The sequence below is a fragment of the Thermochaetoides thermophila genome (genome assembly GCF_000221225.1).
Source record: "Thermochaetoides thermophila DSM 1495 unplaced genomic scaffold scf7180000011820, whole genome shotgun sequence".
Classification (NCBI taxonomy): Eukaryota; Fungi; Ascomycota; class Sordariomycetes; order Sordariales; family Chaetomiaceae; genus Thermochaetoides; species Thermochaetoides thermophila.
Window position 1 is genome coordinate 1,823,120 of NW_006383036.1, and position 15,121 is coordinate 1,838,240.

Sequence of the window (15,121 nt, forward strand, 5' to 3'; positions counted from 1 at the left end):
GAAATGATGTTTTACCTAATTTCAGGTCTTTTATTTTTATTGTTTTTTTTTGCTCGTGATGTGCATATATGCCTTTGTGAAGACAGTTTTAAATCGGTTTGGTACTGAAGGTTCCATAATTATGACTTTGCAGCTGTATGGCACAAGCAAGCAAAGACGGGAAGCACTCGGGACATTCAAGCTCTCAATCCAATCTTTGGAGTCTGCAGACAATGAGTGCATGAAACTGTCAAAAGAAGGGGCTCGTAGCAGTTTGCGTGTTAAATGTCTCACCAATGTTTCTCTTTCACGCCACATTTTGGATGCCCACCCGTTCTCTAGGAATTGAAGGTGAACAACCCACAACCAAACGGAAATGTCCCGAAGTTTAAGTCGACATTTACAGCAATCCAGGCATTCTCGCAAGAGTAGCTGGAAGAATACTCTGTGATCTAGTAAACCCGTCTTTGTGCTAGCAGATCAGGGTTCCTGCCTTGTAGTTGCTGCTATACTGTGTGTTTCCGTGTGTTTCCCAGGATCTAAGACTTTGCCGCCCATCATTAGGCAATTCCGTGTGGCAACCGTGATAATAGGGGTATTTGAATGGGTTTGTTGCTGTAAGCGGGGTGTTAATTAGCTTACCTGGCTTAGGCATGTTTCAATAGTAATCTTACACCTATGTTCAAAGTCACTTGAAATCCTTTGACCCTGTCTTGCTTCGTGGTCTGGAAGAGCATCACGCCTAGGCAATATCGCTGAGTCTTATTCAGCCCTAAGCCCAAATTCTACAAAGTCTTTCCCTCTCCAGGGTTGATCTAGACTAGGTGAGTCAAACCGCGCATCCCCATACTTCCAGAGATCAACTCCCAGCTTCATTGAAAACTGGGGTTTGCATAGTCTATTGATAATGCGGGAAGTAACTCCGGCTCTGGTGAATATAACACATGTCAATGGCCTCACATATCTGAGTTTTTCCTAGGCATGATGTAATGGAGATAACCCTTGTAGGTGACAAAAATTTCGCTCTCGTCCCGCCATCATGGGTCTGTGCTCGTGTGTGGCTCGCGCAAACTTTAAGAGTTTCGGTCCTTGCGTACAAAATGAGGGGCATTCACTGCAATTAAGAGGTATCTCATTCTGTCATGTGGCTGAAAAACTCCGAAGGCAACCTGAGCTAGGAGTTAGCCTTAGAGTAGCTAAGGTACTACAAAGGTTGATGTGAGTTTTAGTCAAGACCTGACCACTGGGGTGACCCGGGTTTCTTCGAGATCATAAGCTTTTTTCATTGTCTTGATGTTGTCACTTTTAACCCACCAATTCCCAATATTCAACAGTCAATTTCAAAGGCGGTCTCCCGTTACGTGCCTTCTTTACCCATCTTTTCTTAAGGTAGATCATAGCCCGATTAAATCCTCGATGTTCTAACTCTCTATCCAACTTTCAAAAGCAATTGTTTGTGTTTTTGCCTGACCTTATAGGGTATTCGACCTACTAGTATATCAAGCAGCCTCATCTGCTAGATATGCTGCACATATAGGTAGGCAAGCTTCGGTCTCCTCGTGCTGCATGTGGCTTGGATTGCTTGGACCCTTCTCAGCCGGTTTGCCTGCATTTATGGCGTCGCCAGTGTCACCCGATACCATTCTTCGGACATGGCCGTGAGTAGCGCTCTGGTAGGCCCTTCTCGGCTTAGGCATTGGTATCCAAAGACGGGGGCAAGTGACTCGTGATAGTTACGGACAACGCTCTTTCTATGTATCGTCCTGTCGATTCGCACCCAGAAGTCCGTCCCGAATCGCTGCAGTACGTTCTTACCACCGCCAAGTCTGAAACATGTTCAATGGTTGTCTCTCCTCACAAGTCAAGTTGCCAAAAAATTGAACGAACAATCGATGGGAATTGATAAGTGTGTTGGATGACGGGTAGACTAGCCGAGCATACTCTGCTTGGCATCATGGGTCGACAAGCACTACGGATCCGTGCGTATGTCTCGGATCCGGGAGTAAAAGCAGACGTTGTCGTTCATGATTAACAAGACAAGCCTGAGACATTTGAGCATAGAGGTCGTTCACGAACCAGTCGCAGGATTATCAGGTTCTCATGTCCCCCAGAGGCGCGTGCACGGCAAGCTATAAAGCGTCTTGTGGCTGAGATATTTTGGGCCAACCCCAAGCAAACATAAACCAGTCGTTGCCTGTCGGACGGCGGACAATAACAGTTGATAAGAAGAGAGCATTGCTTAGCTTTCCTAAAACCTGCTCAGTCCTCGTACGTAGCTCTATGGCAGCCTTCCTGTGTGCTTCAGGTTCTCGGTGTATTGGCTCAGGAGCCAGGTAAATAGCCCGAGGTTTATACTCACAATCTGGTTGAGTAAGCATAACAGGTGATGGTGACGGCTGGCGGCACAATTGACAAACATTCTACCAACAAACTTGTACCTCTGGAAATCCTTTTCGGACTGCCCATGTCAAAGAGCTGGGTTGACGTGCGGCACAGACTGGGCGAACCGCAACTGCAGGTAGGGCCAATGGATCGAGCAGAGTGGTCCGACAGGCTGCAGTAGGCGCTGGGGCTTTGGTCCCTACAAGAAAGACAACCCAGCACCTCAGTAGCGAGAAAGCTTTGCATTTCATAGCTGTGCCAAGCCTATACCCCTCTCGAGACTATGAATGATTAGTCCTCTTGACTATTGGTGCGTCCACAACGTGCTTTTAGACTGAATTACCAACAGTCTGAACGGATGTAAGGAACGAGATTATCAAGATGCAGCAATGAGACATAGAAAATGTCGACAAGCGGAGGTAGTTGGTTGATACGACGCACAAATTGTCAGCCTGGACAGTCAGCCGACACTGCCCTCTTTCGCAAGACAGAGGGGAAGGTGGGTTTTGGATGGCACCCAAACATGTCACACTGTGGCCTTCTTCCAGGTTATCTCATCCCCGCATCCATCTGGTCAAGCCATGGTTCCAGTGCAGCGACGAGAGTCGCTCAGCCAATGGACGCCAGACAAAGGGCTCAGTTTTCCCACTGTGTGGTCGAACCAGAAGGCACGCACTCCCTCAGAAAAATCCAATTGTGACAAGACGAAAAGCGGAACGAGACTGACCGGTGGGACTAGGTCTTCACGGGCAGGTACGTAATCCGTACACTCGGTGCTGGTATTCCATCGCAGGCTGCACGGGTGCGCGATACGCGAGGACCTGCTCAGGAACTGGAGGAGTTCCAGTGTCAGGCAGCCAGCAATTTGAAAGAATCGAGACAAACCGCCGTACTCGGACTCGGGATCCCTATACCTTGCCTGAGATGATGTTCCGGCGAAATTTCCGAGGTCTTTTTGAGTTTTTGGCTACAGCGTACAGAGCGGTCGATTCCAGCCCGGATCCAAAGTCATTCTTGACCTGATTTTCCAGGCTTCCCTTCTGCTCAGAATGTTTGGGCTTGCAGGTGGTGTGGCGAGTTGAAGTACTTGTACGAATCCGTAGCGGTACAGTTCACACTTGTTTGATCGTTAGCGCGAAACCTTGGATAGGGTCCTGATCAGCCATATAGTTGAATTCGCAATTTTCTTCCTCGAAAGTTAGTTGAAATGATTAAGAAATGGATTCTCCATTCATCAATACCACTTCTTTTCTCTGGAAGTAGTCTTTTTTTGTAGTTGCGTTGTGATATCGTTGGACAAATCTTGATCCTAAAGTTTTGCGCTGACGAACAAATCAGGGGGATATTGTACGTAAATCTGCACACGGCAAAGCCTCGACCAGCGGCGCTACAATTCATACTGTGACATACGGTACAAGTTGACTTGGATGCTCCGTGCACAAAGTGGTAAGCATTGGTCATTGGGTCGACAGCCGGTTAAGGGACCATCGCTTGGCCCACCGCTCTCCCCACTGGCCAGCAGGGACCAAAGCAAGGGGCCCCGCTTTCTCAACGTCGGATCCCCCAGAGTGGGTTCTCAGGTGCCGTGCCATCCATCCCGTCCCAAGGTCTGGTCTGCAGCGACTTTTTTTGCGTCGCAGCGGGCTCTCGTCACTTTCCAGTTTGTGGGAAAGTCAGCAACGTCAAAAACAGACAGTATACTATGGAGCAACATCATAGGCGGAGCGGTGACGGCTGTTACGTACATACGCCCATGACATGAGCTGCAGCCGCTGTCAGCGCGCGCAGCGCTCTGCCCGCCAAGTGCCAAGTGCCCTGCACCAGCGCCACGACTTGCACCAATCTGGAATGGCGCGATAAGGGGGTGAGCGAGAAGCTTAGGGATGCTGGTGTGCAGGTGTGGAAGAGAGCAGGCACAGCGTGTAGTGAGTACAGCCGGGCGTTGCTGCGCTTGTTGTGGTGTTGGTCCCGGTCTTTTGCAGCCCCCTCCATAAAGGCTCAAGGCGGACCAGCCCCAGGCTGAGTTTAGCGTGGATGGGGACCTGGATGGACCAATCAGCGCGCACATCCCGTCTGCGGCCAAAATGTGCTTGATCTTGAATCCTCCCTCTTTCTGTCCCCATATTACCCACAGTTCCAAGGCCGCACGACGACATAGCGAAGCGCCATTCTCCCCCATTTCAGATGATCTCAACGACCGGCTTTCCGATCCCACCGCCGTCGCATCGTAACCCCCCGATCCTTCTGCCGAAAGCGACATTGGATCTGGCTTGAAGGGAGCCTCTTTACTAGACCATGGCGGTCTTCGCCATGGGCTGGCAAAAGCCCGACAATGTCGCCGGGTCGTCTGCCCCAGCGATTATGGTCGGGCTGTTTGTCGCCAGTGGTGGGCTATTATTTGGCTACGATACTGGGTAAGACATGTCGTGTTGTGGTGTTGCAGGTGTGCCGGAACATTGGGGAGAAGTGTGACTGACCTGTCCACCGTAGCGCAATCAACGGCATTCTGGCCATGGACGCATTCAAACGAGACTTCACGACAGGATACGTGAGCGAAGATGGCAAGCTGGGTATGTCCCCGGCACAAGTAGCATTGATCGTCGCGATGCTCAGCGCGGGAACGGCTGTCGGGGCGCTGCTGTCTGCTCCGATGGGAGACTTTTGGGGTCGTCGAACATCGCTCATTGTCGCTATCGGCATCTTTTGTATCGGCGCCATTTTGCAAGTTTGTGCGAGCAGGATACCACTTTTGGTTGTTGGGAGGTATGAGCAAGAACCATCGGGTGTTTGCGCAGGCTGCGCGTTGTTCGATGCTGACTTCGTTTCGTATTAGGACGGTGGCAGGTCTCGGTGTTGGTATCGTTTCCGTTCTGGTCCCGTTATACCAGTCCGAGATGGCGCCCAGGTGGATTCGTGGTACATTAGTCTGCGCCTATCAGCTTTCCATTACGATGGGTCTTCTTGCCGCCGCAGTCGTCAATATCTTAACGTATAAGCTCGAGTCAGCAGCAGCCTATCGCATTCCAATCGGTCTCCAGCTCACCTGGGCTGTCGTGTTAGCTCTCGGTCTTCTCATCCTTCCTGAAACACCTCGATATCTCATCAAGCGTGGGCGCAAGGACGATGCAGCCCTGTCCCTTAGCCGTCTTCGACGACTCGACATCACGCACCCGGCACTAATTGAGGAACTGGCTGAAATCGAAGCTAACCATCAATACGAAATGTCTTTGGGTCCCGACACCTACAAGGACATCATTTTCGGAGAACCTCATCTCGGCCGTCGTACGCTGACTGGCTGCGGCTTACAAATGCTCCAGCAGCTGACTGGCGTTAACTTCATCATGTACTACGGGACCACCTTCTTTAACGGAGCAGGTGTTCAGAATCCACACACGATCTCTCTGATCATGCAGATCATCAACGTGGTGTCGACATTCCCTGGTTTGTTTGTGGTTGAATCCTGGGGGCGACGCAGACTGCTTATAGTGGGTGCAATTGGCATGGCGATCAGCCAAATCCTTATCGCTGCCTTCGCTACCGCCATGGGTCAGGATAACCAGACTGCCCAGAACCGGATTTTAATCGCCTTTGTGGCAGTATATATCTTCTTCTTCGCAGCCTCTTGGGGGCCCGTGGTATGGGTCGTCACGTCCGAGATCTACCCGCTCAAAGTTCGCGCGAAATCCATGTCGGTGTCGACCTTCTCGAACTGGCTACTCAATTTCGGTATTGCTTATGGCACGCCCTTCATGGTCGATACTACTGGCGTCAAGGAAGATGGGAGGGTACGAACAGCAGATCTGGGCTCTCGCGTCTTCTTTGTATGGGGTACATTCTGTCTGCTTTCGATTGCGTTTGTGTGGTACATGGTGTACGAGACGAGCAAGATGAGTCTCGAGCAGATCGACGAAATGTACGAGCGCGTCAACCACGCGTGGAACAGCCGCAATTTCCAGCCCAGCTGGAGCTTCCAGCAAATGCGCGATCTTGGCTACTCTGACAGTGGTATCCCTCCAGATCCCCAAGTAGAGCTGCAGCAACAACAATCGAACCAGAACCACTCGTCATCCTCGTTGTCATCGTCGTCATCGAGAAGCAGTACCTCACAATCGGAATCTGGCGGGAGTAGCGCACCAACGGGTATCACAGCTCCGAGTTTGCCTAACTCCCAAGATAACAAATTCATGTCGAACTTGGGCCATGTCGATTTTAGTTACTGATGCTCCGCTTTCTTTTTTCTTTTTTTTTTGCTATTTCCTTCGGGATATGATGTTTTAGTACATGTTAGGGATGTCGGTCGTTTTCATCTTGGTATTGCTCATTTCTTGGCGATGTTGGGTGATATATATCAGCGATGGAGTTTTCTGATATGTCGGAGTTCAAGGAGGGAGGCCGGGCGTCAATATGTGGGTATATCATTGGGTATCAAATGTCGTTTTCCGTTGTACTTCTTTTGGATATTGCGGAAGAGGGATTTGGGCATATATGAGCTTTTGATATCTATGGTTTTAGTTTCCTGTGTAGCTGGATTCAGGTCAAGTTCATGTTTAGCCTGGGATGGCATCTTGTCCTCGGACATGATAAAATAGTACTACTAGTATATTCCCTGACCACAGTGCTTCCCATGGATAGCATCTGTCTTGTTGAATGAGAAGTGAACCTCCTGTCCGCTTGAGCAAGACTTGTGTCCGACTCGACCGATTTCATCCAAGGTGCTGTGCCACGAGTCAAGCCGAATGCTTCTGCCCGAGTGGCCACAAAGAGCGTGGAACAACAAACGATTTCCTCATGTACGGCCCGATCTCGTACCTGGCTTTGCCAAAACACGCACACACCAAGTGTCGCTCTCCACACAGTGGCAGTCCTGTTGACTCGGTGGATGTCTGTGCATGTTGTGTTTGTGGCCCTTTAATACATTAATTGCCAGTGTTTAACAACACATCCTCACACGGAGCCGAAGCCGGCTTTCCTTGTACCACCAGTCACCAGCACTTTTTGCCAGACACCTTCAAGCGTGTTGATCGCTAATTTGCTCTCCTTTGTGAGCCAATATTGACTTCTATTATACTCCTGTTTGGTTCCCTATCACGCATTTGATGCGATGTCCAGGGGCTGTTGTCAGCCCCTCACCTATGGCGTACTGGTTATCTCGAAATTAAAGAATAGAGGAGCATTGCCTATCATCGTTGATCCTGATCCAGGCATCCATTTAGTTTTCCATTGCCCTGGAAGCAAGTTTCTGCCTCTCCTCAAAGCGACCGCGACCTGCCAATTCACGCCATGACAAAATTGACAGCCACGACTTCAATCCAGGGAGGAGCATCTGGCTGTGATCATGCGCGTACTTACCCCATCACTGTAGGAAACACAGCAGAACCATGTGATGCAACTCCAAAGAATGTTCGGAGACTTGGCAGATCAGCTGTTGGCACAGAGCCAGCTGGCAATATTTTGAACTCATCAGTCCTCAAGCCTGTCGGTCGCTCTCTCAGTCACACAATACTCCAGTCCTATGCTGACAGGGTGAGTTTTGAACTGATCAAGCCGATTATCAGCTACCTAGTTTGCTTTAACTGTCACAAAAGGCTATTTGACTTTCTTTCTGATGGTGCTAATGTTGAACCGAGGTGTCTTCATCATCGAGTTTTTCGAGGTTACCCTGCTCCTTGGTCACAACCAAGGCCATAAGGCTCATGAAGCCGCTCATCGTTCTGATCATTGGCATTCGGGTGGTATTTGCCGAAGCGGCTAGGGAGGCCAGCATTGAGGCAGAGGTCAAGCCAACAATTTGGGCAAACATCCACAAGTCAAATCCGGTGTCATCGGTCAAGGAGAAATTTCTCTCGGGTTGGAGACGGAAAATCTTCCAACTCGACGACATAGAGTCCTTAAACTCACTTGCATTTGGTCTGTTACTCTTACTGTTCTTGCTGGTAGGTGGCTTGGCCTATCTGACCAGGGGCCGCCAGCATAGAACATCGAGAAAAGGAGTAACACAAGCAAGCCAGAGGCCCATCTTGGTCGCTATGGCATCGTTCACATTTCTCTCGCTCCTCCTTCTCACAGCATTGCATCTGCATCTTAGTTCATCCGCACAGCACGAACACCTCTCGACTACATGGATATTCGGTCCTCACTCTTCTGCATCAGCAGCCTCAAACCAGGAACCAACATACACACTCTCCCCAGAGGTTGATACGGGCCAGAATGTGCTGCCGAACATCAAAGATCCAGAAGCCATCAATCCGCAAGCTATTTGCCCCGGGTACAAGGCCGCAGATGTTCGCTATACACAAGACGGAAGCTTCACAGCAAGCCTGCACCTTGCAGGAAAGCCGTGTAATTTGTACGGCAATGACATTGAGCACTTGATTTTGGAGGTCGAGTTCCAGGCTTCAGACCGCTTGCACATTGAGATTAAGCCAAGATACATTGGTCAGGAGAATGAAACATGGTTCCTTCTCCCAGATGTGCTGGTTCCGCGTCCTCGGCCGGAGTCTTGGTCAGAGCAAGGGCCGAGTGATTTTGAAGTTGAATGGTCCAATGAGCCAACTTTCTCGCTCACAGTGAAGCGTCGGGAGACAGGGGACATCCTGTTCTCAACAGAGGGAACAGTACTAGTCTACGAGGACCAGTTCGTAGAATTTGTGAGCTCGCTGCCTGAGAATTACAATCTTTATGGACTGGGTGAGGTAATCCACGGGTTCCGGCTAGGAAATAATTTGACGAGTAGGCTAAGCTTGACCAGTTAATGATGAGTGAAAACCACTGACGATGTTTAGGAACGCTTTATGCCGCCGATGTGGCAGACAACATCGACGCAAACATATATGGAACTCACCCTATCTACCTCGATACCCGGTATTTTGAAGTAAATGAGGAGGGCTACATGACCTATACACCCTATGCAGCTGCAACAGACAGGACAACCAGCTATGTGTCCTACACCCATGGTGTATTCCTCCGGAATGCCCACGCACAAGAGGTCCTCTTGACATCCGAGGGCATCACATGGCGAACCCTGGGTGGTAGCATCGACTTATATTTCTTCAGCGGGCCCACGGCAGATGCCGTCATCCAGTCATACCAGCGAACTGCAATCGGGTTCCCTGCCGCACAGCAATACTGGACTTTGGGCTTTCATCAATGCAGGTGGGGTTATGAGAATTGGACCGTTGTACAGGAAGTCGTGGAAAACTTTTCCAGGTTTGAAATTCCCCTGGAGGCGATCTGGAGTATGGCAGATCCTCCCTACTCTCGAAGAAGGAATCATAGGCTAACATACTTCCTTGACAGCCGACATTGATTATATGAACAAGTACCGTGACTTTGAAAATGATCCTCAGAGATACAGCTACGAAGAAGGGGCGGAGTTCCTGGATCGATTGCATTCCAATGGCCAACATTACATACCGATTATCGACTCGGCCATCTATGTTCCGAACCCGGAAAATCCAGAGGATGCTTATCCGACATATGATCGAGGTGTGAAGGCCAGTGCCTTCCTGCTGAATCCGGATGGTTCCATTTACTACGGAGCAGTATGGCCTGGATACACCGGTATGACATGAAGAGAGAAAGCCTGCCAGAAATCCTTGACGCTAATATTAAAGATAGTCTTTCCAGACTGGGTCGGTGCCGTCTTGAACGGAACGGGCACTATTGACTGGTGGATCGAAGAATTATCGATTTGGTCGGAGAAGGTTGCTGTAAGTTGACGGAGTCGAGGAATGTACCGTGCCGAGAGAACTAGCTGACCCGTCTGCTCAGTTCGATGGAATTTGGATTGACATGTCCGAGGTATCACTGTCGAAAACAACGTTCCCCCATGCATCAGTACTAACCGGTTCACAGGTTGCTTCGTTCTGCGTGGGAAGTTGCGGTACTGGAAACCTCACGCTCAACCCGGTTCACCCTCCCTTTGTACTACCTGGAGAGCCGGGAAATCCGATCTTGGAATACCCAGAGGGGTTCGAGCTCACTAATTCCTCAGAGGCAGCGTCAGCTTCAGCAGCCAAGCATTCTCGCACTGCAGCGGCTAAGCCAACCAGCACGACCAAGACGTCTAGCTACCTTCGAACCACTCCAACTCTTGGGGTGCGGAATGTCAACTGGCCACCATATACAATCAATAACTTTCACGGCGATCTGGCTGTACATGCGGTCAGTCCTAATGCAACTCATCACGGAGGATACCTCCAATACGATTTTCATAACCTCTTTGGACATCAGATTCTGAATGCCACCTACCAAGCTCTACTCAAAATCAAGCCTGGCAAGCGACCTTTCATCATCGGCCGTAGCACATTTCCAGGATCGGGCAAGTGGGCAGGACACTGGGGCGGAGACAATGAATCCAGGTGGGCGTTAATGTACTTCTCTATTCCGCAAGCTCTGTCCTTCTCAATTTTTGGCATCCCCATGTTTGGGGTCGACACGTGTGGCTTCGGTGGCAACGCCGACGCAGAGCTCTGCTCGCGGTGGATGCAATTGAGTGCCTTCTTCCCCTTTTACCGGAACCACAACATCCTGGGCGCCCGAAGTCAGGAACCATATGTATGGAGCAGCGTCGCTGAGGCCAGCCGTCGCGCTATGCGTATCCGTTACATGCTATTGCCATATCTCTACACCCTTATGATGCAGGCGAGCTTGGACGGGAGCACCGTCATGCGAGCCTTGGCCTGGGAGTTCCCCAATGAACCCTGGCTCGCGGACGCAGACCGGCAGTTCATGCTCGGAAGCGCAGTAATGGTGACGCCGTGCTTGGAGCAGGGGGCTACCACAGTCAAGGGTGTGTTCCCTGGTGTTCGAGACGGAAAGACTGTTTGGTATGACTGGTACACGGGGAGGAAGGCCTCGGAAGGGGTCCGACCGGGCGAAAACATCACTATTGATGCACCCCTCGGGCACATACCTGTCTTCTTGAGGGGAGGCAGCGTGGTTCCTGTGCAGGAGCCCGGCATGACGACGACAGAAAGCAGGAGCAAGCCATGGGGGTTGATTGTGGCCTTGGATTGGCACGAGTTTGCGGAAGGCGTGCTGTATTTGGATGATGGGGAAAGTCTGATGCCACAAGAAGTGACGTGGGTCAAGGTAAGTTACATACCTATTCTCACTCCGTAGTGTTTAGTGTACGTTTCTTACTTGATGGTCAACAGTTCTCTGCCTCCACGGGCTCCCTTATCGTTCAGCCTGCGGGCACATACGTTGATATTAACCCGCTTGCGAATGTCACTGTCTTGGGGGTAAAAAATAAGCCCCACAAGATGTGGCTAGATGGGCAGGACGTTGAACCCGGGTACTGGAGATATAGAGAGGAAAAGGAGACGTTGGAGCTGCGAGGTCTGGAGGCCTTGTTTATGGAGGGGGCTTGGAAGAAGACATGGGAGCTTCGGTGGGAGTGAGAGAAGTGATTGCGTGGGGGTGACCATGAGTGATGGAGTTGCTATAGGGTTTTATATTATAGACTTTATGGTTATGGGTGTTTGAACTGGGCTGATCGAGAATGAATGCCGTGTCGAGGGAGCAATGATTTTCTTTTCCAATATTAGATTCGATTCCTTGCCATTGAGATCTTCGTATGCGTTATGCGGTTTTAACTTTATGCCAGCAATAATATTCTATCCAAAACCCCAGGGCTTAATCCAACTTTCTGCTCCTTGCTCCGTCACCACCACCGTTCCTTCTCCGTCCCCCAACGACTTCCTGTCTCCAACCGCTCTCCTCACCACTACTATACCCATCTCTATCCATTAGTCGAATAGATTCCTCGTCTTTCCCCCTGCCTGTTCCCTTCTTACCCTTCGCTAGACCCGCCTCCTTAGCCAGTAAACCGGCCGTGTTCTTCCGACCGGTCTTCCCCATCACATTGCCAAGGCCGATCCGCCTGATATTCCGGTTCCAGCACGACAGCATGAAGATGATGAAAGCCGACACGACCATGACAATGGGCAGCGCAATGACTAGTACAGGCTCCTCGCTCGGAGGGCGCTTCGGCTTCTCCGGGGCCACCTTGGTCTTTTTCTTGGCCTTCTTCAGAATCACGGTAGGACCCTGGACCCAAGTCGAGCGCGGGGAATCGGGGGCCAGGTAGACCATGCAAATGGTGATGTTTGCGGAGCGCAGTTTCTTGGAGTTGAGCAGGGACTTGTCCAAGTGCCATTGATAGAAGCCCCAGGCGGCAGAGATGGAGTCAGTCGTGAAGGCCTGTTCGCCGCCGAGGTCATGGGCGGGGGGACCGGGGAGGGGTTTGTTCTTGTGTTCGGCCTCGTCGGCGCTGGTGATGTTAGGGAACTCGGACGTGTAGAAGCCGATCAAGCGGAGGCTCGTGTTGGCTGTGGGGAAGTAGTCCGGGTCCCATGTGACTGGTATTGGGTGTTAGCATGGTTCAGGACCTGGATGCGCTTGGATGGAGGGGTAGAAAGAGGGACGTACTATAGTGTGTGGTATCCCAAGCGTAGACATCGCCGTGGCGAGGCAGGCAGAACGGCGCAAACTCGCCGTCGAGGTTGCGGCAGGCAGCGAAATCATCTTTGCGGTGCTCATTCTTTGGTACTTCCGGTGCGACGTTGGCGTCGGCGTCGGCCTTGTCGGAGGCTGCGGATGCTGACACTGTGGCTGCGAACAGCCAGGCCGGCACAACAAGCGCAGAGACGAGCATGGTCGGTAGACGATGTGCTTGATGTGCTCGACCGGGCAATTGAGCTCTGCAAAAGGTGTTTTGCCTGGCGGCGACCTCTGCACTTTGCTGTCGCGGGCTCTCGGTGTCCCTCGGTTGCGGATGGCGAAACCGACGGCAGACGTAAAGAACAAACGCGATCGTTCTCTCCAAGGGAGAAGGGCAAGGGGCCGAATTTTATAATTCTATACGCAAAGGCGGGGAGGGGGGGAAGGAATGGACGGCTGACTGCTGGAATTGACGGCCCTTGCGCGACGTCGGTGCCAGGTCGAGGGCAATTTCAACGCTCCAGCCGGTGACTTCGGCAACTGGGTCCTCGAGACAAGGGGCACCCCGGCGCTAGTTCGCGGCCGACGCGGGAAAAAAAACGCGCGGATCATGCACGGCGCAGCGGAGCCACGGGCGGTTGCCAAGCCGGCAGGCAGGTTGCCTACCTGACCCAAGTGCCTTGCAGCTTTCAAAAGCTTTGAATACATGGACAATAGTAACTAAGCTATGGATGTACAGCCTACAGCACAGATATGTACTCCTCCCATCTACAACTGGCATACTAATAGACGGTATTCTTCTCGACAACCTGGCGTGCAAACTCCCCAAACGTCAGCCCTGTCTCGCGATCCACCACCTCACCCAGATTCGGTTGGGTAAAGACGGCCAGCGTGTTGCGCGCGATGCGGCCCTCGCTCAGCGCGGCGCGGACCCCGCGCACAAAGTGCGGCACGGCCTTGAAGCGCCCGCCTGTGATGCGCTCCAGCGCTTCTCCCGTCTGGAAGGCGATGCAATCGCGGGGGATGCGAACCTGCACCGTTTCTCCGGTCCGCGACTTGATGTACAGTCCGGCTGCCGGGTCCGGCGAGGCGTCGAGCTCGGGGAGCGGCATCAAAGGGAGCTGGCGCTGGCTTTGCGTGTCGGAATCAATCTCGGGCGCTGCGATGGTCGGGTCCCATTTGGACTCGTCGACGAACATGGCTGATGTCAGTCCAGTCAGGCAACCGTGGTCGAGATGCGTCGTGCACCAGTCATCCGGGTCGGGTGCGCCGTCGTTGGCTTCGGCGTCTGATATGGACAGCGGGGATGGCTGTCCGGTCGGATCGACTGGGTAGTAGTGCAACAGCCGGGCCTTAGTCGTCGTCGACGTGCTCACCATCTTCTCGAGGTAGCCAGCTGGGTACCCCTCGATCTCGCGCTCGGCAAACCGGTCGCAGGAACGGGCGACGAGCACCGCTACGTCGATGATCAGGCGGCATAGCTGCTCAAAGGTCTCGCGAAAGCCCGGTAGAGTATCTTCTCCTGGCCAGATGTTTGGCGCGAGGTACTCTGGGAAGCTCTCCGGATTGAACTGGCCTGTTGGCACGGCGCAGTCCAGGGATGGGTCGACGTAGAAAGCACAATTTGCGTAAAAGGACCCCTTGCGGTCATCGATTTGCCCATCTCGGAGCTTCTCCTTGCCCTTGGCCCAGCCGATAAGGTATTTTGCCTTTTCATTCTCTAGCTTGTCTGCAGAGCGTCAGTGCCTGTCTGTTGGGGTAGAAGCAGACGAAGGAATGACACGGCTCACCCAGCTGTGACTTGGGTAGGTTTCCAAGATACGACGCATACGAGAGGAGATGGTGTCTCAGCCGGCCGAAGTCAGGAGGAACATCCTTGACGAGTAGGATGCCCAGCGACTCTGGCCCGAAGGCTTCGCAGAGTGTCTCGAACGGTACTGTCCCTATGGACGCATGGTTGGTTAAGCGTGATATCCGGGGCAACCATTTACCATTTATTCAGGGTGCGGATTAATTCAGCAATTCATAATCATAAGTATCATACCGTCCTTGAGCTCCTGCAATGATACCGTCACGGCCTTAGCGGCGGGAGCCATGGCGACACGGTCACACGTATACCGGCACGGGAATGTACTGATGGTGTAGGTGGTCCAGGAGTGTAGGAGGGTGTAAGTATTCACCACCCTCTCAGACTAAGTAAAGCGACAAAGAAGAAGTGTAGAAGATCAGCACATGAAACAGCACCGGAAGAATACTTAGGTAGGTAGTTATCTGCGATCCTGTGGCCCCCCCTGGTCAGCTTCATGCTTCTCTC

At 51.9% G+C, this 15,121-nt stretch overlaps 4 protein-coding genes across 4 annotated transcripts; 2 read left to right on the plus strand and 2 right to left on the minus strand.

Moving 5' to 3' along the window:
- Positions 1 to 4,656: 4,656 nt before the first annotated feature.
- CTHT_0054950 (putative high-affinity glucose transporter protein) lies at positions 4,657 to 6,581 on the plus strand (the record flags this gene model as incomplete). The annotated part of the gene is made up of 3 exons (XM_006695765.1): positions 4,657 to 4,775; positions 4,852 to 5,124; positions 5,195 to 6,581. The coding sequence occupies 3 exons, from the start codon at positions 4,657 to 4,659 to the stop codon at positions 6,579 to 6,581; spliced, it is 1,779 nt and encodes a 592-aa protein (XP_006695828.1).
- Positions 6,582 to 7,696: 1,115 nt separating this feature from the next.
- On the plus strand, positions 7,697 to 11,765 carry CTHT_0054960 (alpha-glucosidase-like protein; the record flags this gene model as incomplete). Its single annotated transcript, XM_006695766.1, has 9 exons — positions 7,697 to 7,719; positions 7,779 to 7,884; positions 7,989 to 8,268; positions 8,551 to 9,048; positions 9,144 to 9,596; positions 9,658 to 9,921; positions 9,988 to 10,070; positions 10,216 to 11,454; positions 11,520 to 11,765. 9 exons carry the CDS (start codon positions 7,697 to 7,699, stop codon positions 11,763 to 11,765), a joined length of 3,192 nt encoding a protein of 1,063 aa, XP_006695829.1.
- Positions 11,766 to 12,000: 235 nt separating this feature from the next.
- CTHT_0054970 (uncharacterized protein) lies at positions 12,001 to 13,021 on the minus strand (the record flags this gene model as incomplete). Its single annotated transcript, XM_006695767.1, has 2 exons — positions 12,001 to 12,725; positions 12,796 to 13,021. 2 exons carry the CDS (start codon positions 13,019 to 13,021, stop codon positions 12,001 to 12,003), a joined length of 951 nt encoding a protein of 316 aa, XP_006695830.1.
- A 568-nt stretch (positions 13,022 to 13,589) lies between these two features.
- On the minus strand, positions 13,590 to 14,903 carry CTHT_0054980 (uncharacterized protein; the record flags this gene model as incomplete). Its single annotated transcript, XM_006695768.1, has 3 exons — positions 13,590 to 14,536; positions 14,598 to 14,750; positions 14,852 to 14,903. 3 exons carry the CDS (start codon positions 14,901 to 14,903, stop codon positions 13,590 to 13,592), a joined length of 1,152 nt encoding a protein of 383 aa, XP_006695831.1.
- Between the last annotated feature and the right edge of the window lie 218 nt (positions 14,904 to 15,121).